The sequence below is a fragment of the Micrasema longulum genome, unplaced genomic scaffold (assembly GCF_059751315.1).
Source record: "Micrasema longulum isolate JH-2025_06_02 unplaced genomic scaffold, ASM5975131v1 h1tg002691l, whole genome shotgun sequence".
Classification (NCBI taxonomy): Eukaryota; Metazoa; Arthropoda; class Insecta; order Trichoptera; family Brachycentridae; genus Micrasema; species Micrasema longulum.
In genome coordinates, this window is record NW_028279824.1 from 77,930 (window position 1) to 101,194 (window position 23,265).

The 23,265-nt window shown below is 32.6% G+C and overlaps 1 protein-coding gene across 1 annotated transcript in view; it reads right to left on the reverse strand.

Moving 5' to 3' along the window:
• Window positions 1–23,265, reverse strand: part of LOC148271742 (uncharacterized) — a gene marked incomplete at its 5' end in the record, with an annotated part of 48,120 nt that overhangs the window by 19,694 nt on the left and 5,161 nt on the right. Inside the window, 2 exons of the mRNA XM_088240998.1 lie at window positions 2,469–2,622; window positions 19,090–19,196. Coding sequence (XP_088097124.1) covers window positions 2,469–2,622; window positions 19,090–19,196 — 261 coding nt within the window. The remainder of the gene's footprint in view (window positions 1–2,468; window positions 2,623–19,089; window positions 19,197–23,265) is intronic.

A 23,265-nucleotide genomic window follows, 5' to 3' on the forward strand; every position in this document is an offset into this window, starting at 1 on the left:
ACACTTAAATCAACGTTAGCAAATGAATGTTTGTCGCAAGAGGCAAAATTAGCAGTTTACAATGGAGTCCTGGTGCTGATCCTTATGTATGGGGGCAAAGTATGGACCATGACAACCAGGAATGAAAGTAGGCTGTCCAAATGCGATCTCTCAGGTGAATGTGTGGTAAAAATATGTAGGTACGATAGATGCACAAATATCAAGATCCGTACGTTTTTTTTAAACGAAGAGATAATTGCGTTCTTATGATTTATCTAAATATTTAATTTTGAGGGCCGTTTTCAACGAGTTATAAATAACACACTACTAGAAAATGGGAATGAAGTTGGGGTAGAGTGGGATTCGAACCACGGATCTTTGAGCCGTGCCGAGACACTAGCCACAGGGTCAGAACCCGATTCTTTGTTATGTAAGGCTAAGATAATCATTATCGATAAAATCAAGAAAGGTCCTCTGTTGGTTTGGACATGTAGAGTGGATGGACAGCGAAAGGACGCCCAAAAAGATTTACGATGAGAATGTTGATAGATGCAGAAAAAGAGGAAGACCGAAAATGAAATGACATGACCGAACCCAACAAAAATTTGAAGATGGGATTGATGCCAAAAGTCGGAATAATCGGTGCGCCCGCAAGAGAAGATCTAAATGCAAAGATTGAGTGATATGGCGTTCGATCCTATCTGCCTTATGGTTTGTTTGTTTGCTCTATCTGTGTCCAGGCGGATGGAGAAAATAAAGAATACAGTTCTACGTGTGAAATTAAACCGGAACCCTGAACGTGTGTTTTAGACTCGATAGCTGCTCTCAAGTTAACCCTTTGATCCCTGAACATAGGTTTGATGAAGCTCTTGATTTGTTTTGTTTTGAATTAGGTTATTTATAGCTTGAAAACAATTTCGTGTTTTTCTAAAGAAAACTTCATATAATGATATAAATTTGTACCGTCGCGTCAGGATGGAAAACCAACATTATATTCATGCAACAAAATAAAAAAAAGCTTACTCGCTATCATAATTATAATATTGAAGATTGTAAAGTAGTAGTAATTTTACGCAGCCAAACTGGTGACGGCTATACTAAATATTTATCCCCAGGAGTCATTTTTAGGTAGGTATTAATTACATCAAAATGGCCGAAACTTCTCAAAAACGTCCAAATATGTATAAGTTCACCTAGTTGTGAAATAGTTGGTGCGTTTGCTTACCATTGTTGAGGTCTTGGGTTCGCTTCCTAGGAGGGTGGACGTGAAATATTGAAATATTTTAATATCTAATAGAGTTAGGGATACGTTATTTTTTTTAATGTAATATTTATCTTTATATGAATAAATATAACATCATTATTATATTGTACTAACGACAGTGATTGAGTTTTGTCAAATAATGTTGGTTAATCCGAATATAAATTATTGAAATCTTTTAAAGGGTTAGTGTCTTTTTGCAAAACAACGAATAATTCATTCAAGCCCCTGATTGTTTTGCGGTTGACATACAAAGTGAAGATTATGGCGGGGGAAATAATAATCAAATCATTTAAAAGTTTATGTATTTTTAATAACTTTTTTAAAACCTAATATGAATACTTTTATATTTATGGGCTTTGTGGTCAAACATTTCGATAAATATTTGTTTATAACGTACCGGCTTGGTGTGATTTATAGTTTCTCTCTCCAATCGTAGCTTAAAATTCGAAATTAAATTTTTAACTGTTAAACAAACATTGTGTTAATGTTTAAAAGTGGTCGATGTCTAGACAAAAAGTGGAAAAAGAAGACTATTCATTTGAAAGCATTATTTTGCGCTTTATTCTTACTAAAATATGTGACAAGAAGTGAATAACAAAAGCTTTCAATTAGTGCGCCTGCTTTAAAATCATTAAAAAGTATATGAACCCATTAAAATGGTTTAAGAATGTCTTAATTTGTGATGCGAATGTACCAAGATTTAACTATATGGAATACTACCTTCCACGATAAATTACAACAGGGCTATTCAAAGTGAACTTATTGATAAATACTCAATAGATTAAAAATATTCTTTCCAATATACTCGTACATTCAAAATGATACGTCAATCCTCAAACCACTCTCATACACACGTTTGTCTAATAATAATGTAAAACATAAATAAAATTAAGCGGGAATTTCATACTGATTATCAAACGAAATAATACAGACTAAAATGGATACAAAGTCGTTGGAACAATAGGCTTCTTTCCCCCCTCCGGCAACTACACGTGCAAAGCAAATAACAAAGTGTTTTATCAATTATATATATGCTATCATGTTATTCTACAAAGTTAATACCGATTCAATAATTCATGTCATATTACTTAATTTTCATTCAACAGGTGATCGAGATACCCGGCATTTGTTGTACCTATACAGTGCCCTATGCATCATCGAGTGCAGATAGGTGTGTGATGATGGTGATAAATCATGTTGTTTAAATACTGATTAAAATTCTTACCTTAGGACTTGATTGGTGCATACTATTACAGGCTGTTGACTGTTTTCCATATTGTCCTTGACTTGAAGGACAGTATGCAGATATATCCAGTCTCCTGTTCGTCTTTGCACCCTTAACAACATTATGCAGGATCTGTCTTGCTCGGATTGAGTTACTGTAAAAAAAAATATTTGTTAAATAGATACCTACTGACATTGTATATGATTCATCGGTAGACGCACCCAACATAAATATTAAAATTTAACAAATTAACAATAATTACAAAATCTTTGCGTTCTTATGATTTATCAAAATATTTAAATTTTGGTGGCCATTTTCAACGAGTTATAAATGACATTCCTATTAGAAAATCGAAATTAAGTTGCGGTATAGGGGGGTGCGAACTTCAGAACTTTGATCCATGAGTCCACGACACTAGCCACGGGACCACAACCCGATTCAATTAATTTTTCGTCACAGAGTTGGGCAACACAACATCACCAACCATTATTTTTTTAACAATACTCATACAAATAAAATACCTGTAACCCCTACCGAAATTATTTAACGAACCTTTAATCATTTTTTGATGATAGGTTTGATATCTTTGATGCATCTTATGATTCAGGTGTCAGTCCAGGAACAGTGAAATATTGCTGCGTAAAAACAACCTTTAAACAAATATTACATGTCGGCCTTCCCAGGAATCGAATCCAGGACCTTAAACATGGCAGGCAAACGCGCCAATCACTACACCACGAGGTGAATTTTTCTCAACTCTTTTTTCTCTATCAGGATTTGCTTAAGAGTAGTCATACGGACGATAAACATAATCTTACATTTTTATTGATACACGAATGCCTTGGTATTATTTTACCATTGTGATGTTAAGGTTCTTTAATTAAACATTAGCCTTGACTTCTATATTTTGTTTTTGAAGGATATGTGTTAATGATTTTCTTGGACTCTTTGTGTAACTGATTATCCTGTAAAAATATTGAAACAGTATTTTTAATATATAGTTCTTCAACGATACTATTATCGGAAGAGATTGAAATAAAAAATTCTGCCATTTATAAAAATATTGAAAAAAGAAATTTGGTAGAGTCCGTGATAACCTTCAACTCCCATTTTTTTCTTTTTTACATCTCTTTGGCTTTTTTATAGTATAGCTAATTTCATAACTATATTTTAAAGCATGTCATCCAAATCTCAAAGTAGTATAACCTTAAAGGGATAAACCTTTAGGGTAATAAGAAGCATATTATGTGTGATTAAAGATGCAGTGCCAGTGACAAATCCCTTCTATTTGATTACTGTAAGAAACTGCACGAAGTGCTCTGTTATGTTAAAAGTAATATTTAAAAAGTGGTAATATTTATATATAACCAAATAACGCAATAATTGATGCTTTATACAATTGATGGATTTGTGTAAAGATAAGGGTATATCTTATGAATTGTTTAATTGTTTTTTTTTTCTCAAACATTGAATTTTATATTAAATCAGAGATTATATCCATGTTCATTTTATTGATAAACATCACAAATACGTGGTAAATGAAATAAAATTATTTTAAATGTACTTTCTACACAAAATTCTTTCAAACAAACTATGCCCAGTTCTCTCCATTAGTGCGTTTTAAGAGAAAAAGGAGGAATAGTTGGGGGATTTTAAAGAGTTCTCTCTTCTAGAGCAGAAAATACAAAAAGTCCCAAGTAATTTAATATTTCAATTTATTTACGCAATTTGACGGAAAAATTAAACCAAACAGCACTTGTTTCTGATCAAAAAAGTATTAAAATGATTTGTTGCTGAAATTTAAATTGACAATGATTTACTGTAATTCTAAGGTACGTACGAACTGAACAAAAACATATGGCATAAATAATTACACATAATTGATCTGAATTTTTCCTACTCAAATACTTAACCATACGTTTGTTGTAAATTTAAGTATCTGCCCAAGTGATTTTTCATATATTTCTACAATTTAATTAGTCCATAAAGCATACGTAATGGCGTCAAGTCAACGATTTCCAGGTACCGAAATAGATTGGACCATAATCATATTGATTAACGTTCATAAACTTGAGAAATTCATAGGCCATTGAGTGGGTACTTCATTAAGAAAAGGTTGTAAACAATACTATATCTAAGATTATTTTGTTTCAATACCTATGAATGCGTTCTATTAGGTACGCAATTTACTTTCTACTTTGACAAGTAAAACAGGGTCGTGTAAAATTAACCGAATTTTTTTTATCGAATCATCTCGGTATTCGAACTCAAATTGAATTTCAATAGATTTTCAGCGTACGAGAAAAGAAACAAACTACTTGTATTTTGTAAAAACACATCACAATCATCATCATCATCATCGTCAATTGCCTTCCGCACCTAACGGTGCATAGGGCACTGCATTGGTACATCAATCGCAGAGTATCTTGATATTTTTTATGTTAACAAACTACGGTCATACTTTTACAAAAGGTATGTATTTGTAAAATAGGCGATGCGAAAAATAAGTTTTTTTTAGAAATGCTATTGACACACCGTATCAGGGCAGATGAAGAATACAGTTCTGTGAGTTTAATAGAATTCTGGACGAGTGTTTCTGACTGGAAGGCTGCTTTCAGGTAAAAATCCTTAATACGGAAATCAAGTAAGGAAAATTTCACCTTGTAGTGTAGTGGTTGGTGCGTTTGCCTACCACGCTTGGAGTTTAAGGTTCGATTTTCGAGGTTCAAAATGAAATGTTTGTTTATAAGGTGGTTCCACATTACCAAATATTAAAAAGCAGTGATTATATTTGTAAATTCTACTAGTAGAAATTACAGATATAAATTTAGTGCGATAATAAATCTTAGTATCAAACCGCATATATCCATCACTATCCCTTTATCCACACCTACTGGTACATAGGGCATTGCATTGGTAGAATAATCGCAGCTAATCTCGATAATTGACTGTCGTACGATTGAAGATAAGATATTAAAGTGCTTTAGGTACGAGTACCAGTCTTGTGATTGTGAAATATTGCAGTATAAAATTATTTTCAGGCAATGCGTAGTATGTTGGTGAAAAAATTCAATTAGATGAGTTACACCCCCATTAATAAATGTTTCAGCTCTTTAACTTCTAAACAATCAACAGACGGAGGAAATAAATATATTTTGACATTCGCAGAATAGTAAATGTTACACAGTGTACAAGTGGCGACTTAAACCAACCAATGAGAGGTCATTAACCCACCTAGTCAATTCCTGAAATCCCATATCTTGTTCTCTCAAATGTTCTTCCCCTCTGTTATAATATGTTAAAATGTCTATTGGCCTTTTTTTTGGGTTGCGATTTAATTTATCTTGACGCTGGCACGGTGCAGAGTTTCGATAAATCCTTGTTATAATTCGTTAAAAAAATCGAAGAATTTAGGTGCAATATCACCAGTCCTAACGGAAATAAGAAATAACTGGTCATAATTTATGTTCTGCCTTTAGAAGTTAGTAAAGAAAAATATTAATTACATGTACAGAATCATATCACTAAAGCAGATCGAGAAATTCGGTCTAATGTTAATTACCGATTATTATCGCGTATAGACCGGAGAAATCTTTAGTCTCTGCGCTAAAACTGAATCCATACAAAAGAAAAGACCGACCAGTGTTAAATTATATCATAACATCATAACAGAGTTCAGCATTTAGTAATGAACAAGCAACGAATACATAGGCAAACTTTGGCACAAACAAATTTCAAAATCATTGATTTATGCCCGTATTCAGAGACAAAATTAATGACGAGGAAAGTGCTTTCTAATCTTATGAGATGCAGAGAATAACTTGAAGGTGATGACAGTAGAATGAACTTTCCTCAATTTCAGGTTTATCTCTAAACACGGGCTTTGACGTTTGAAATGATCATTTCTCTATACGCACAGAGCACGTCGGGATTTTTTTTACACTTAATGTTACAAATTGATTCGTGCAAAAGTATACCATTTGATTCTTGGATAAGTCATAAAAATAAATATATTTTCAAACTGGAAAAAAACGACTTTACATAACTTTTTAAATATAAAATATAAAAGAAGGTCAATGTCCCATTTTTTGCATATCCGTGGTTGTTTTACAATCCCAACGAGCAGCACTTAACATCATTGGTTTGTTTTACACACAAACATATAAAATACATTTAAATATAAAGATTTATTTTTATGGAAATGAAATATTAGCGTTTTAATAATTTATCTTAATATTTTAATTTTGGTGGCCATTTCCAACGAGTTGTAAAGACGAGTTTTACTATTAGAAAATAGAAATCAAGTTGGGGCGAGTGGGATTTGAACCTCGGACCTCTGGTCCGTGAGTCCACAATGTAAGCCACGGAACCACAACCCGATTCACTTGTCACATAACATCATTTATTATTCCTACCAAAATATAAGACAAATATATCAAAATAACAAAAGGAAAAAATATGTCCGCACAAATCATTTGAACAAATTGCATTAATGCGACTCGATCAAAAAATTCCAGAAAAACACAATTAGATTTAATAATTATTATGAATAATTTATACAGCACCATTTTGCAGTTAATATCCCAACACAGCATGGTTGGTTGGTTGACATTCTACGCAATTTTTTACGAAATTTAGGTAAGAAATAATTTAAAAATTGATAACATTTTCACGTAGAGGTTAGATTAACAAACGTCTTGCAGCTACAAAGCGCATAAACGGGTGAAGTTCAGCATCAATAATAATATCCATTTTGACATTAATTAATAAAATATAAATATAGGCATCGATTAACTTTTAAAAGACTCCGTAAAACTGCTTCAAAATCTCTCTGCAAGCGGTGCATGTCATATAGAGCAAAATTGAGATATAGAAATACAGGCATTTATATACAAAAATTTAATACACATGTATCCAGGGCCGGTTTTATCGCTTTTGCGACATTTTTGAGACTTATGTCTTTTTTATAAAATTAAATGTTAAAACAAAAACAGTTACGACAAAAAATTTTAAGTTTTAAAATAATATAGGGAAATTATTTTCGAGAAGGAATTAATATCTAAATTACCTGTCGGTCCATGTTATGAAATCCAACCTGTCTACAAACATTTGAAAATACTCAAAATATTATTGAACATAACGTAATAGTAATTGAATGGGATATTTTAACAATATTTTGAGTCTATCCAAATTTTTGTACTCATAAACTGGATTCAACCCTTGTGGTGATTTATTAATATATATGATATTATATTACAACAGAGATGAAGAACATTCTATAGAAGGCAATATAGAAGTCTAGATGTGTACAGAGCTTCTGACCTGTTATTGTCTGGTTTAAGCGGCCTCTTCACATACAGTGTAACATTCACCATTCTGCTTAGGCAAACATAGGTTTAAACATCAACATTTTCTGAAATCTTCCACCTGTTTAATTTTGTAAAGTTAGAGAGCTAAAACCTTTATTGATGCGTGTGTAGGTGAAATAATTCGGTCAGAATGTCACACGCACGGTCAGAATGTCACATCAAAAAAAGTGACTTCACAAAGATCAAAAGATGAAAGAATTAAAAAAATATAAGGGTTCAAACATAGGCAGAATGGTGAATGTTACACATAGCGTAAAGTGGCTACTTAAATCAGCCAATGACATGTCATAAGCCTTGTCAATGCCTAAGCTTCCATCTTTAGAATGTTCTGCATTTCTGTTGTAATATATTTGAATTATTTTCGTATGAACGACATTTTATTTGCGTGTCACTCTTATTCACTCACGTCTTTTATTTATTTGAATCGTTGATTTAGAAAGAGGTTTTAATTTTGAAAGTGAAATATCTCCCAACTAGTAAAATGCAGTTACCAAGTGGTGCTATGAACCCGACGATATATACATGTTCTGTTTAATAGTCTATTTTCCATAATCAGGAAATACAGTGGTTTTCAAAAAAAAAAAAAATGTTAATAGACTAATTAAACAAAGCAAAAAAAGTTTTCTTCAACTTTTATATATAGTCTTATCAGCGCTATGATTTTTCAAAGTTTTGTATCTCTGAAGTAACTCCGCTTGTGACGTCGAGGTTCTCTTCCGCTTATTCTCGATCAGTTTTGTCCATTATTAATTGACATTGAAATCTTCCTCAACTCTCTTATCATCGGTTGATTCATATGAACCAGAGGCGTCGTTCAAATTAGTTCGTTTTTACCGAAGTATTTTCAGAATACTTTACCGTACAGTTTATTGTTCCAATTTTTATCGCGCCCAAAAAAAATATTGAATCCAATTTTCCGTAAGTTCCTCATTAAAAAAATAACAATCAAATGATTAAGTTCTATTATAGACTTCATTATTTTTATAAAATAAGAGAGATGTGTCAAGTGTTATATTTTATGTACACATTTGACATCATAACCAGACGAGGGTTAATGTGACGGAGGAATGAAGAATTCAGCCCTACGAAACATTTAATATAAAAAACGTTTTCTTACGCGCGGTAAAAATTAGAGCACTAAATCCACACAGTTTCATGAAAACGTTCCAAAAAAATAATATTTTACTAAAAACGAACTACTTTGAATGACGTCACTAGTTCATATGAATCAAACAATGATTAGAGTTTTGTATATATATATATATATTTATATGTTTGGATAATTTATATAGCGCCATTTTTGTGAAAATCACCTCAAGGGCGCTGAAGATTTCCGGTTTACTTTTCGTCAATGGACCAATTGGCAGAACTAACCGAGAAGCAGAAGAGAACTTGAGACGTCAAACGCGGATTAATTATAGATATTTAAAACTTTAAAAAAAACTGCGCTGAATACGATACATAAAAATTAAAAAATAATAATCTTATTTTAATAGTATTATTTATTTTTTTGAATCACTGAACTTCCTCGTTGAGCTTTTCATGAGCAAGAAAACTGTAAATAAATGTCTGGTGGGTAAGACAGAAAACCCGTAAACCAAATATTAGAATGAAAAAAATTAATCCAGCGTACTACAGAAAATGAACTTAGGAGTTTGAGCGTTTTATTCTTAAAATATAAATAAAACCGACACACACGTACTAGACAAGAATTCAATTAATCTTCCATATCTTATTATATGAATTCAAATTAAGGCTTAATAACCCGGAATTATCTTAATTAGACGGATGGGCAGGAATGATTATTTCCTTGAGATCTGCTGTTCCCATAAGTGAGCTATGATTACAGAAAGAATTACATAGTGCCGTCTATGGATAACGTTGAACCAATAATAATAGATTAAAGTTTGTAAGTGTTTGGGTAAATCACTACCCTTAGGCTAGATGTAAACAAAATTTAGAAAAAAATAGATTGCAACTTGGATAATATTTCAACAGAGACAAAAACATTATTCGTTTTTTAAAATATCGTTTCCGTATGATGATGATAAAAAAATTACTAGACATATTTGGAAATTTGAATCGACTTTTGCTACTACGTCCAGAGGTGGTATTCTGAATCTTCTCTACCCCTAGTTAGTGGTTCTTCTTCTTTTGCAGCCTTATTCTCTCCACTGCTGGATGAAGGCCTCTTCCAAACGTCTCTATTCCTTCCTATCACCCGCTTTCATCATCCACGTTTTACCGGCAATAGAGGCAATGTCGTCGACCCATCTTTTCTGTGGCCTTCCAACACTTCTTTTGTTTGCCCATGGTCTCCACTTTATTATTCTGGGTGTCTACCTGCCATCTCATTTTATCTCGCCAAGTGCCCTGCCCACTGCTATTTCAATTTCGCTGCACGATCCATGATATCCACCACTCCGGTTTGGCGCCTTAATTCTTCATTTCTTATTCTGTCTCTTAGACATACACCGAGCATCTGTCTTTCTATGGATCGTTGGGTGCATTTTAATTTCTGGCTACTTTTTTGTGTTATAGACATGGTTTCTAGTCCGTATGTTGTCACTGGCAATATGCACGATTCACGTACTTGTCTTTTCAAGCATATAGGGACTTGTTTATTTTCAAAAAATATTAAAGATAGTGGTACATTTGGGGAATATCATTTTTTTAATGCGACGGCACTTTGCTTTACCTAATGGCCACACTGATGATTAAACGTCAAATAGTGTATAAAACTGTTAAAAAAACGGGAAAAAAGAATACGGTTTGGTTAATTAAGTTAAGGATCTGGACGTTAGATTTGTGAGCACTCTGACATTTTATGAAGACATAGAGACAATCAGTGGTAATGCATTAAATATGTTAGGATTTGTTCTGCGTGCTGGCAGCGTTTTCGAAAATACCCGCGTACTGAGAACTCTTTACAACTTCTTGGTGTGAAATAGACCCGAGAGTGGCTTGATGATTTGGGGGCCACATTAACTGAATGTAGTTATGCAGAAAGCAGCCAGCCATATAAAAATGAAACTGAGATAATAGCACTTTTGTGAAATGAGTGAATTATCAAATCTAAACAACAGTTGGAATGTTTTTGACTTTGAAAATGATAAACAATGAATACATAAGTTTTTTTTATATTACAAACAAGAGTCCAATTATGTATTTGACCAGTTTTAATGCTTTTTAAAAAAACATAAGTTTTTTCTAGAGATGTGGGTGTTTTCTGCAAATTGAAAAATGCTTTTTTGTGATCGAAACCATTTTCAAAGGGTGATAAATACAGTTTTTTGTACGAAAGCGGTCTGAATGTTTTTATCAGAACATAGAATTTACCTTCCTGCACCCGACAACATCAATATCTCATTTTTTCAAAATTGTGGACTGGCTGCTTTCTGCATAACTACGTTCAACTGGAGTACTCTCTTGTGATAGAGAAGATCCAAAATAAGTTTTTGAGATATTTCTACATAAAAGAGTGCGGGTATTATTCTTGGCTCTACCCGACCGAGTTTCTCCAGGATATGCATGGCTACAACAGTTTAGAGACTAGAAGGAGTGTGTATTTGACTACCCATTTTTATCGATTGTTGCGCGGTTTGATCGATAATTTTAAGATTTGATGAGCATTGGTTTGTATGCTCCTGATAATTACCCAAGACAGCGTTAGCATATATTGTTTCATATTCGGATTTACAGGACCAACTTTCCGATGGTTATGCCTGTTGGAAGGCTACCGCTATGCTGAACAACATCGCTCTGGATGTTGATCTGTTCCATGTATCTGAAGAGTGTTTCCAGAACATGATTCTCCAACTATTTAGACAAGAGTCTCTTTTTGTATTTTTTGTCTTTTTATAATATGTACGTCTTAAATTTTTAGTTTGTTAAATATGTATTATTTAAAATAAATTAATTTAATGGAAAATCCAATATTTGCATTTTGAATTCTAGGGATCTTAACTTCTTGAAACAAATGATCAAGGTGCACTATAAAAATTTATTCAGCAATGTAGAGCCACTCGTCACTGACCCCCACCACTAAGAATGTAGAGCCATATGCATCTTTATGAGGATAAGAAAATTCGTAGTCGATTAAATAACGAAGAAGTTATATAGGTACGAATATACGCTGGTTGACCGATAAAACGCAAGCGCGTACCTGAATCGGACAGTAAAGATTGTGATTACCCAATTTAAATGATAGCCGCTTAATAGCATGTTATTAGGTTCTAAAATTACATTTAATTCGGTATTGCCTTGCCCGCTGTCTTGTATCCATGTGATACAGAGTAGTCTCAATAATTGCATTGGAAACAAGAATCGATAAACATACACGAACCCATACACATAACCATACATCCCTGATTACCTTAATAAATTACCTAGTATCAGAACTTTCACACACAAAGCTCGATTTTTTTACAGGGTCAATCTATGTTTGTAATATCCGAGCCTGCATTCCATCCGCCCCTAGCTAGTGGATTATTTACAAATTATTTTTATTTTCATTATCATTCCATTATACGCACCTGATGGTGCCAAGTGTACTTTTATTTTATATGGGAGTTGCTCTATTATTTACCTTGCTTATAATATACAAGGTTTATATATAAAAAGGTGGATTTTTCTGCAATTAAATTTCTTTAAATGTATCTAAACTGTTAGGATCAGGAGGGATATACTTATGTGGACCAATCGGGAACTTCTCAGCATTTGCTCATGTGGAGAGGAAACCACTTAAAACTCTTCAGGAGAAGCCGGCCTGTTGGCAGTAGTCAACAGGCCTTCCATTCCACTAGAGGAGTGTTCGGCATTTTCTTCCCTACTTTGGTTTATTTCACCAATTGCCGAGTGTACTGTATTGGTACTCCAATCGTCTCGTCACGGATTATTCCGAATTTGTGAATTTAAGAGTAACTTGCCTTATCGAGAACTTTTAAATAAACTAAATCATGAAATTAAAAATTTGTTGCAACAGAGAGGGAATATGTGAGTCTAGGCAGAGCCTATTCCCTTCTCAAAAATGTTTTCCTCTCTGTTACAACAAATTTTAATTTACACAACTCCCTAGAGAGAAAATCCAGCCAGTCTGCAAGCATTTGTACATACTTAAAACATCGTTAAATCATTAAATGTTTCTATATTTTTTCATCCAAAATCCGTAAAATTTATTTGTAAATAAGCCAATGATGTAATTTTAGATAAAGAACTAAAGCTTGAAAAACATTGCAGTTATCACGGCTACAATACGGAAATATCTTAACATGTCACATACAACATTCTTAAACGAGACAAGACAGTCTAGACTAATAGACTAGGGACTGAAATTATACAATAAACTAGAAGACAAAACTCAACGAAAGACTCAGACAACCTTCATAATATCATCAACAATAGAATAAGAATTTTTTAAATAAAAAATGTTGTTAATTGAATGTAATCTGTAAAGGTTAACAGAAACCTCATCCTCGGAGGACCACTGGTTAAACCTAAGGATGTCAAAGAGCTCGCCCCCTTCTTAAGAGCCCGATACTTTAGGGATATGTGTTTTGAAGGGGTGATTTAGCAAAATGAGAACTGTCACCTTTACACTGTAGCCACGATCTTTAAAGATCTGGGCTTGGGTCGATTTTGTCATTATACATAGTGCCAATCTTTGTGTAGAAAATTTGAGTACATTCTAACACAAAACCTCGGCCAATCTTCATAACATGGTAATTCTTCCAATCGTAGTCAGGGGCAATCGGAATAAAAAATTGGCGTCCGAGCGCAAATTAAATAAGGAAGTTTAGCGGTGTTTTTTTCATTTTTTTTTTATTTGTTAATAGATTATCAAACTAAGCCAAAATTTTAAAAAAATACAAAGAAATTTATAAATCGTATTATTATCATTTGATTTCTTAAAGTTTTGAAATATTGAAATTATTTCCCGTCTGACGTAACAAGTTCTGCTGATTGTTGAGTTGGCTTACCGGAAACCGGAAATCAATCACAATCTATTTATATTTTCTCACTCTAAATAATAAAAAAGAAAATTCAAAAGCCCTAATTGCAAATAATAATTATAATTTAATCTAACTGTAAACTTCACATATTTTCAATTTTTTTTCTGTACAAAAGTAATAAAATAACAGATTAATAGTCACAGTAAAAAATAACAGTTAATTCGGCCTTAAATTTTTTTTTCTGTCAATAGATCCACACGAAATGATCCCAAATCAGCTGATTTTATAAAAATAAATGTATTGACATTTATTTTTTATTAATATTAAATTTATTTTTATAAAAAAAGTTCATTTTGTCTTGATCAATTGACAGAACTTTTTTTTAAGACCGAGTTAACTGTTATTTTATTACTGTGACTATTAATCTGTTATTTTATTACTTTTGTGCTTTTTTTTCTTTTTACAAGTGGAGTTAAATACAGTAACTTTACACAATTTTTTTAAGAACTGTATTTGGTTTGTTTACAAACGTTGAATTTTTGTTGTAAAGGCTGTTTTTTTCTTGAAATAAGTTAATAAACACTCAATCGTTGGTTGATTGTTAAAAATAGTGACGTCGTCAAAAGTAGTTCATTTTTATATATTTTTTCATTTGTAAGCAACTTTGCCGTGGAATTAAATGCTTCAATTTTTACAGCGCAAGAAAACATTTTGTAAAAACAATTTCCTGTACCACTGAACTTCCTCATTGATTGAAACAATCCTAAGAAAGGTAATCTCCCTACCAAACGGGAGCCAAGTGTAATCTAGCAGTACTTATCGTAATGACAAGTGTATTACGGATTATTGATTCCTCGAATCTCAAAGCTCTTATACGGATATTAACAAGAGTGCTTTTTTTCATCCGTTCCGCCGAAATGAATGAGTAATGTGATGTCGAGAATGGACAAGTAAGTGGCTTAATGTATAAATGTATCTGAATAAATGATGATCACACACGCAATGGCACCAAGTTTTTACTAAGGTATAAATCCTATTACCGACGTCGTACTTGTACGTCTAGCCATCCACAAAATCCGCAGCATTTGCCGCCAACACCATATTTCGAAAGCTTCGATTTTTTTCTTTTCAGATTCCTTCAGTGTCCAACACTCCACACCGTACATGAACACTGAGAAAACCATGGCCTTTTTGGTGTGAATGGTTATACTGCGATTCTTCCAGATCTTCACCAGCCGACTCATAGCACTTTTGGCAATACCAACACGTCGCCGTATTTTGCCTTCACACCCACCGCCATCATTGATGAGAGAACCTAGATAAATAAAATTGTTGACTTATTCTAAGTTGCGCAGTAAGGCTAATGACGCTACTTTATTAGCTCGATCAATTATCATAAGCTTAGTTTTGCTTATATTCATTGAGAGTCCCAGATCTGAAATAGCAGCATCTATTCAGTCAATTAGTTCTTTAATTTCAATCTCTAACGATGCAATAAGTGTGGTATCATCAGCATATCTCATATTGGATATCTTCCTTCCTTCAATTGTTAACTTACTTGTCCAGCCGTTAAGTGCCTTTCGAATGATATATTCACCATATATATTAAACAAGACGGGAGACAAAATGCAACCCTGTCTAACGCCTTTTCAAACTGGAAAGTTATCTGATAGTTCGTTGTTGAAATTCACAATTGCTGAGCTTTTATTGTAAAGTAATTATATATGTATACAATTTTTACGCTTTTTTCTTTGTTTGTTTATTTACTGCAAACTTATTATTTGATGGGTTCAGCTATGTATTCTTTGTATTGGTAAAACGCACTGTTTGCCGTATGTATAAATAAATAAACAAATATATTCATAAACACACCTTTCGCATTTCTGGCCATGCCTGGCCCAATCTAAAGCAAAATTATGTATAAGGTTTGCATCGAGCTTGTTTGCACTACTGACCGCCTCCTGGACTGTGACTGGTCCGCTGGAGAGTTAAAGTGTAATATAACTCGTTAGGTAAGACAATACATAGGTTGATAATAGGTTACCATACCTATCGTACTTTACGTCAGCCGCGAGTTAGTAGTTAATGTCGATGTAGGTACAATATATGTATTTTTTCACACTTGGACTTTTATTGTGGCGCCATAACGGATATAATTGAATAATTTTGAAACAAAATCAAACAACCAATAAATATTATTTAGAAATTTCTCAGTGGAATTGCATAAAGCCTAAATATAAAACTTTTCGCAATGGTTTTTTTTGTTTGTTACTAGAATTTTTAAATATCAGTCTTCTTGTTATAAAACAGTAAAACTTCAACAATCCGGATTAATGAGTGCCAGAAAATATTTGGATGAACAGAAATCCAGATAAAATTAAGGTAATGTTTTCTATTGTAATTAATAAAATAAAAAAGGCAAATAATAGTATGTACCATTTAATAGTAATAAAAAATCTTTACGATCTTAATAAAGGCATTAAAAAAAATGATTTTAATTTAATTTGATATGTAAAACTGCCGTTGAAGTCAATATTTTATGTCGCGAATGCGCCAAACGCTACACTTTGAGGCGAACTTACACTCATGTTATTTGAATATAATTAGCTTGTTATATGTAATCCCTACTTGCAATGAAGTTTTTATTTTACAAAAAAATAGAAATATTGAACATTTACATAGTAGCCGAACGCGCCAACCACTGGATATATATTTTTCAGGATTTTTAGCAGACAGTAGCTATCGAGTACTCAGTTTTTTCGTAAATAAATAATAATTGTGAAAATATGATTTATATGTGTACATTTTATGTATTAAGTTAAAAAGTCTGCAAAAAGGTTTTGAGTTTATCCAAATGTTTGTAGACAGGCTGGATTTGCTCTCTAGAGAGTTATTAACTTGTCTAGTAGGTGAAATATTTCTGCCAGATGAATCTCACCCACATCAATAAAGGTTTTGATTATTTTATTTCACTGTGCAGTAAAAGTGAAATTACATTTGTACAAATACCCGAAACCTTTTGAAAGACAGTGGGTCTTCTTATCGGTTTCACTCATACAAAGAGCAACGTTTTTTTGTCAATGAACGAGTTACTCTTCTAAAATTTTCAATTTCACGTATCGCGATTTTAATTGAATTTAACTCTACTAGTTTCATTATGAGTTTGGTAAAGTATATGAAGGGCCTTTGTCGAATATTGTCATTCATTCTCATGACCATATTGCAAACACGAATAGTAGCAAAAACTGTATTCACTTAAACCAGCCAATGACAGGTCATAACCCTTTTAAATACTTAGACATCCATATTTCCTCCTCAAAAATGTTTCGCCGCTCTGTTGCAACCGATTTAAAAAGTCCATTTCATAATTAGTGTTTTGATTACGAAGAAAAATTAACCTCATTACGGCGGTTATAATTAGCCGAACGTTTATTGTTATACAGACCCGCCTCCAGCTAAGCCACGGTATATCTCCATTGTAAAACCGCCAGAAGAAACAGTCATTTTACCACGGAACTTTAGAATCGCATATTTCTCTCCCGCTAATGGCATATTAGTCTGTACCTTTATCTAGAAAAAAATCTATTTCATCTTAATAAGTTTTTTGTTTGACCTTACACTCGTACATCAATTAATACAGTTTTAATGGATATCTCTTAGTTTGTCGGGTTTTAAGTCCGATGAAAAATATATAGCTTTTTGATGACGACATGATTGAGATTAACTTAAGTTACCAGCTGAAACTTGTTTATAAAAGATACCCATTATTTTTTTATAGTCAGCTCGACGAATTAAAATGACCGCCAATACCATCTTTTTATAGACCTATATGATTCTATGTAATATTTAAACTATTTTTTGCATACCTTTACTAGTTATTTCATAGAACAAGTGTCAAAACGGAATTTTCTGGAAAGAGTTTTCTAACAGTTTTGAAAATGTTTTACAAAAAGCGTTTGACAGAGTTGAAAAATTAAATTGCGGGATGTGTTGGAAATGAACGGAGCAAGCAACAGACTTGTACTAGCGGTAGCATCTCTCTATGAGGAGAGTTCAGTGTGTATAAGAGTTAATAGGGGATTCACATCATGGTTTGTGATCTCAAATGGCGTAAAACAGGAATGTGTAATGTCACTATGGTTTTTTAATCTATACAAGGACACTGAATGACAGATAAATAATGTATAGGCATTGAAGCAAAAACGGATAATTGTACAGTAAGCTGTTTTTTATACGCGGACGATGTGTTTCTTTTAGTAAACCGTAAGGAGAATTTGCAACAAATAGTCTTTAAAACGTGTGAAGTATGCCAGGAGTATTGAATTTGTGATGAATGAAAGAAAGTCAAAAGTCATGGAACAATGCATGTCTTGAACAAGCATAAAAATTTGTGTATCTGAGAAGGCTGTTATCAAGAGATAGAAGAATTGAAAAAGATGTTGAAAGGAGGGTGAATGCAGGCAATAAAATAAACGGTGTACTAAGCAAAGTAATTATTAATAAACACATGTCTATCAAAGATAGACTGCGGGGTTTTAGTCCCAACACTCATGTATGGAAGTGAAACTTGGAACTGGCAGAGGAAATATGAAATTAGAGTGAATGCGGTCGAAATGCGGTCGCTTAGATAAATGTGTGGGAAATCAATGTATGACAAGGTTACGAATTGTGATATCAGGCGATAGTGCAAATCTGAGATAGGTGTAATTGACAATTTTAAGAAAGGGTTCCTAAGATTGGTTGGTCTTGTAAAACAAAAAGATGACAAAAGAATGGTAAAACAGACAAATATGGCCAAAATGAATCGTAATGTAGGACGTAGACCACCAATAAAGACGTGGCATGGTCAGATAAATTAAAATCTATGACGTCTGTTTATAATGTGCTTTCTAATTTTTGAAAATAAATTTTCATTGAAATACTCAAATACACAGAATTCTAATAAGTCTTAGTATCTTTTAATAAATAATTGCAAACTTAATTTTTAACTTTTTATCGTGTTTGAAATTCAGACCTATTTTTTTTTTCCTTCCTCATTTATTTTATTTTATATTCCCGTGTAAGTATAATAAAGCTGTCCTGTTTTTGTCTTCAATGAATTTTTTTCAATGATACAAAAAACTTGTTCTTAATATAAATTACAAAACGTTACTCATTTCTACAAAAAAAATAGGATTATGGAAAAAAACTTCGACCTTGCTTATTTGTATGACGAATTTAGTAGTTCTCGTAATCCATTAAGCGCATTGAATAAATATAGCAAAATAATAAAATAAATAATACAAAAGCATAAAAACTCACTCAATCTGTGCTTAGACTGTGCGTCTCTAAGACACTCCCAGTGAAGAAGGTGATACCATGACACACCTTGAAGGTCAGCTTTGTCCCATCCCAAGTGCCACTCTCCACTTGAAAAAAAACACACCTAGTTAGAAATTTAATGAATTAACCTTTTCAGCCCGGGTGTTTATTCTTGTTCACAAATATACACTCTTCTAGTGGAACGGAAAGCCAGTGGATGACTGTCAACAGGCTGGTTTCTTTCGAAGAGCTTAAAGCGGTTTCCTGTTCACTGAAAACAATGCTAGAGAAGACGCTGATTGGTCCACTATAGAATATTCCTCCGGATCCCAGCAATTAAAGATAAAATAGAAGCTTATTAAAAGTAGAAAAATCAAATTTTATGAATTATGAACCTTGTACATAATAAGAAAGGTAAATAATAAATGCAACGTCCGTATATAAAATTCATAAATATTTAAAGATATTTTAAACCTCGTATCTACCGAAATTTAAAAGCAGATAGTTTATTTTCAAATTACTAGAACCACTTAGTATATGTGTATTTTTTTGGTATGTGTCAGTAATCAGCATTACACAGCAAAGTTCGTTTTTAACTTTGAAAGCTGGCTGGTTTCTGGCTGTTTTTTTGTTTCGGAGCGAATTTCTGTCGTCCTTATTAACGATATGTAAGGCAAGTTTTTGGAAGCAACATATTTCGGTAAAATAAAATAAATTTATGAAACCGTGTGTGTTGGATTTGTTCCAACAAGGTTGGTGTTTGATGTTGATTTATTACAGGGCGAATAAATAATGAATTATGTTGTACAAGTTTTACAACGATTAGGAGTTGAAGAAACTGCACTTGAATTACACGCTGGAACTATGTGACGTCGTCGAGCTGGACTGACTGAACTGAACTTGTTGAGCCGACTGACTGGCGTTGCCACGCCCTGAGGTCTCTTTAAAGGCGACGTTCCTTTGTAGTTCATTTCTTCATGGTATGGACGATGTGAATGTACTGCAGAACAATGATCCCGATTTCATGTCCAATACTGATAAGAGTTGCATTAAATGTGATATTGGATTCCACAGAAAATGATGACATTGCTTTTTTTGGTCATCCCACTATTTCGGGAGAAACGTTTAAGCACGTGTGTGCCATCGATTATGGACCATGAACCACACACTAATAATTAGCATTTTTACCGTACAGTATTTCATAGACCTTTATTACTGTGAAAATAGAAAAAAAGTGACATTTCCCTATTGTATTTTTCGTCCGCTCGGACACATAATTAATTGACGAAATATTTTTTTTAAATGTAATAAGATAAAAATCAATACAGCTTAATTTTGTCGTGTCGTATGGATGTGTAACATGCATGTGAAAACAGTCGTTCAGTTTAGAGTACTACTGCTTTTCATTTGATATAACTTCTTGCTAAGCAGAAGGATAAACCCATATTTACGGTAGCACATAAATCACACTTAACACGAACGGTTGATGGCACCTTCTCGGTTCGACTTTCAGCACCTATGTATGAGTTGGCACACTTAGCATAAATAAATACACAGAAATTATAATAATGACAAAAGTCATGTTCGCTGTTGCAGATACAGTCATCCTTTCCTGCCTCCATTGTATGCAAAACGAGGTATGTGACAGTTTCGCATATTTGCCTTAACACAGTTCTACCGAATTACTTAGCAACTGTGTTACAGTTGCCGTCAAATATTTGCTTGGGAATTTAACGACAAAAAACAAGGTTTTAATTTTTAAAATAATCACATGAAAATATTAAAACGATTTTTTTTAACGTTTCCCATTATGCAAAAGAATTATTTAAAAATAAAAATGAAGAGTGATGTCTTTAAATATCATTTATTATTATCATGGATTATTGTTTTTTTTATTGTGAAAATCAACTCAAAGGCGCTGAAAAAAAAAGTATCGTTTACATGTGGACAATACAATAGATATGAATATATTGTTTTGTCCTAGCTCCATGAACAGCCTCGACCGCGCAGGACAGCTTGAAATATAAATATACGGAAAATCGACCGCAGTTCGTGTGTCATCATCATCATCACCTCTTAATGTCAATGGTACCAATGGTACGAATATTCAATACAGGAAATCCGTAAAAAATCTAGAAGTACAAATATAGGTACTAACATCTATGCTGGTGAGCTCATACAAATGAATTGAGCCACAAAATATTTTTCAGTCTACACTCACTTAGAAGGTTGCAAAAATTCTTACTCATTAATACTAAATGCACTCTTGTACAAGCATTACTACTTCTAGATTACTCTGATGTTTCTATGAGAGATTTAAGCTGTGAGTAACTCAATAAACTTGATCGACTTCAGAATACATGCATAAGGTATTTTTAGTCTTAGGTAATGTGATCATATTTCTGATAATCGTAGTTAACTGAAATAGCTCAAAATTAGACAGCGGAGAGACTATCACTTCCTCTCACTGCTGTTTATTGGACTTCATAGTCCTAACGCTCCTATATACCGGCGTTCAAAATTTCAACGCTTATCAGTTCATGGTCTACCTTTTCGTTTTAATTCTCAAGGTACTCTCATAATACCCCTCCACTATTCCTCTTTCTTCTCTAACTCATATAGTGTCCATGCGGCTTGACTGTGAAATCATCTCCCATCCACCAATCAAAGATGTTACTACAGTGTCTTTATTTAAATCACGTCTGAAAAAACACCTCTTTTCTCTTCCTTGATCTTTCTTCCTTTCCTCTTTTTTCCTTTTGCCCATTGTGTAATAGTATTGATTTAAGGTAATTTATGAACAAATACGTTTATTTCTATTCGTATATGTGTTTAGCTTTTCAATCTAAATTTTTTATTGGATATTTTTGTAACTTTAATTATAAAAATAACTTTATTATTTTATTGAAATAAATTGCCATTGGAATTATTATTTTCACAAAAAAGAAAAATATAAAAAGATGCGATTATAAAATAATGGTTATTGTTAAAAACTACAAGACTTCATACAAATAAAATAGATTGATTTTGGACCACATATGGAGCTACACTACAATCCAAACACGTTTATCTAATATTAATTTGACGTCTAATCTTTTTACTATTTCTAACACTCTTGTTAAAATTTACCGTGAATAAGTATTTCGAATTAAGTTGACTTAACGATATACCAAATCGATCAAAAAGCAAGTTTCACAATTTAGTTCAATGACTATTCAATATTTTTTTAATTGATAAATAATAATTACATATAATTTACATGGTCTTTCAATATTGATGTTTTTTGTTGATATTTCTTGATAAAACTCCATAGTAAATAATTATGATAAAATTATGAAGAAACTTATCAATGAAACTTCTTGGTTTAGTTATAATTCTTATTATTTTGACCAACGAGCGCTTTCGCCTAAGCAGGCATCTTCAAGACTGGTGTATTGTTTTTAACATTTACAGTTTTTATACTATTCTTAACATATTTTGGAGATTCTTTATTTCAAGTTTAAAAAAATGGTCTAAAAGAAGGTCTTAAAGAAGGTCTTTCAAGTTTAAAAAAATGGTTTTGAAATATTTTTGAAATTACCATTTTGATACTGAAATATTAATATAATTGTTTACTAAGAAACCTGTAACTATAAATTTATCCAATTTTATACACAAAAGTTATACCCACTAGTCAAACCATGAAATGGTTATAGTTGACAAATAATATATTAAACTATATGATTAAACATAAAAAATAAAATATTTTTTAAAAATAGCTTTAATAAAGAAAATTAATTTACAAATGCATTGTTTTGTCGGCATCGTGGTGTAGAAGTCAGCGCATTTGTCTACCATGCAAGAGGTTTCGGGTTTGATTCCCGATCAGGTTGACATGAAATATTTAGATTTTATTTACACTAGAATATGCAATAGTCCCTGGACTAGCACCTGAAACGTAAGACTGGTCATCTTACTTTTATGTAAAAAAATTATAAAGATATGGTGCGATTTGTATACCGATGCAGTGCCCTATGCACCACTAGGCGCGGAAAGGAAACGACATTTGTTTTGAACCACTTATCAAATATAGAATTACCGAACGGTTTCGGAGCCAAAGCGTGCTATATTATAAAGGTATAATACATTTAGAAATTCATCATTTATAAATTAAACCTTTAATGGTTAGAAAAAATT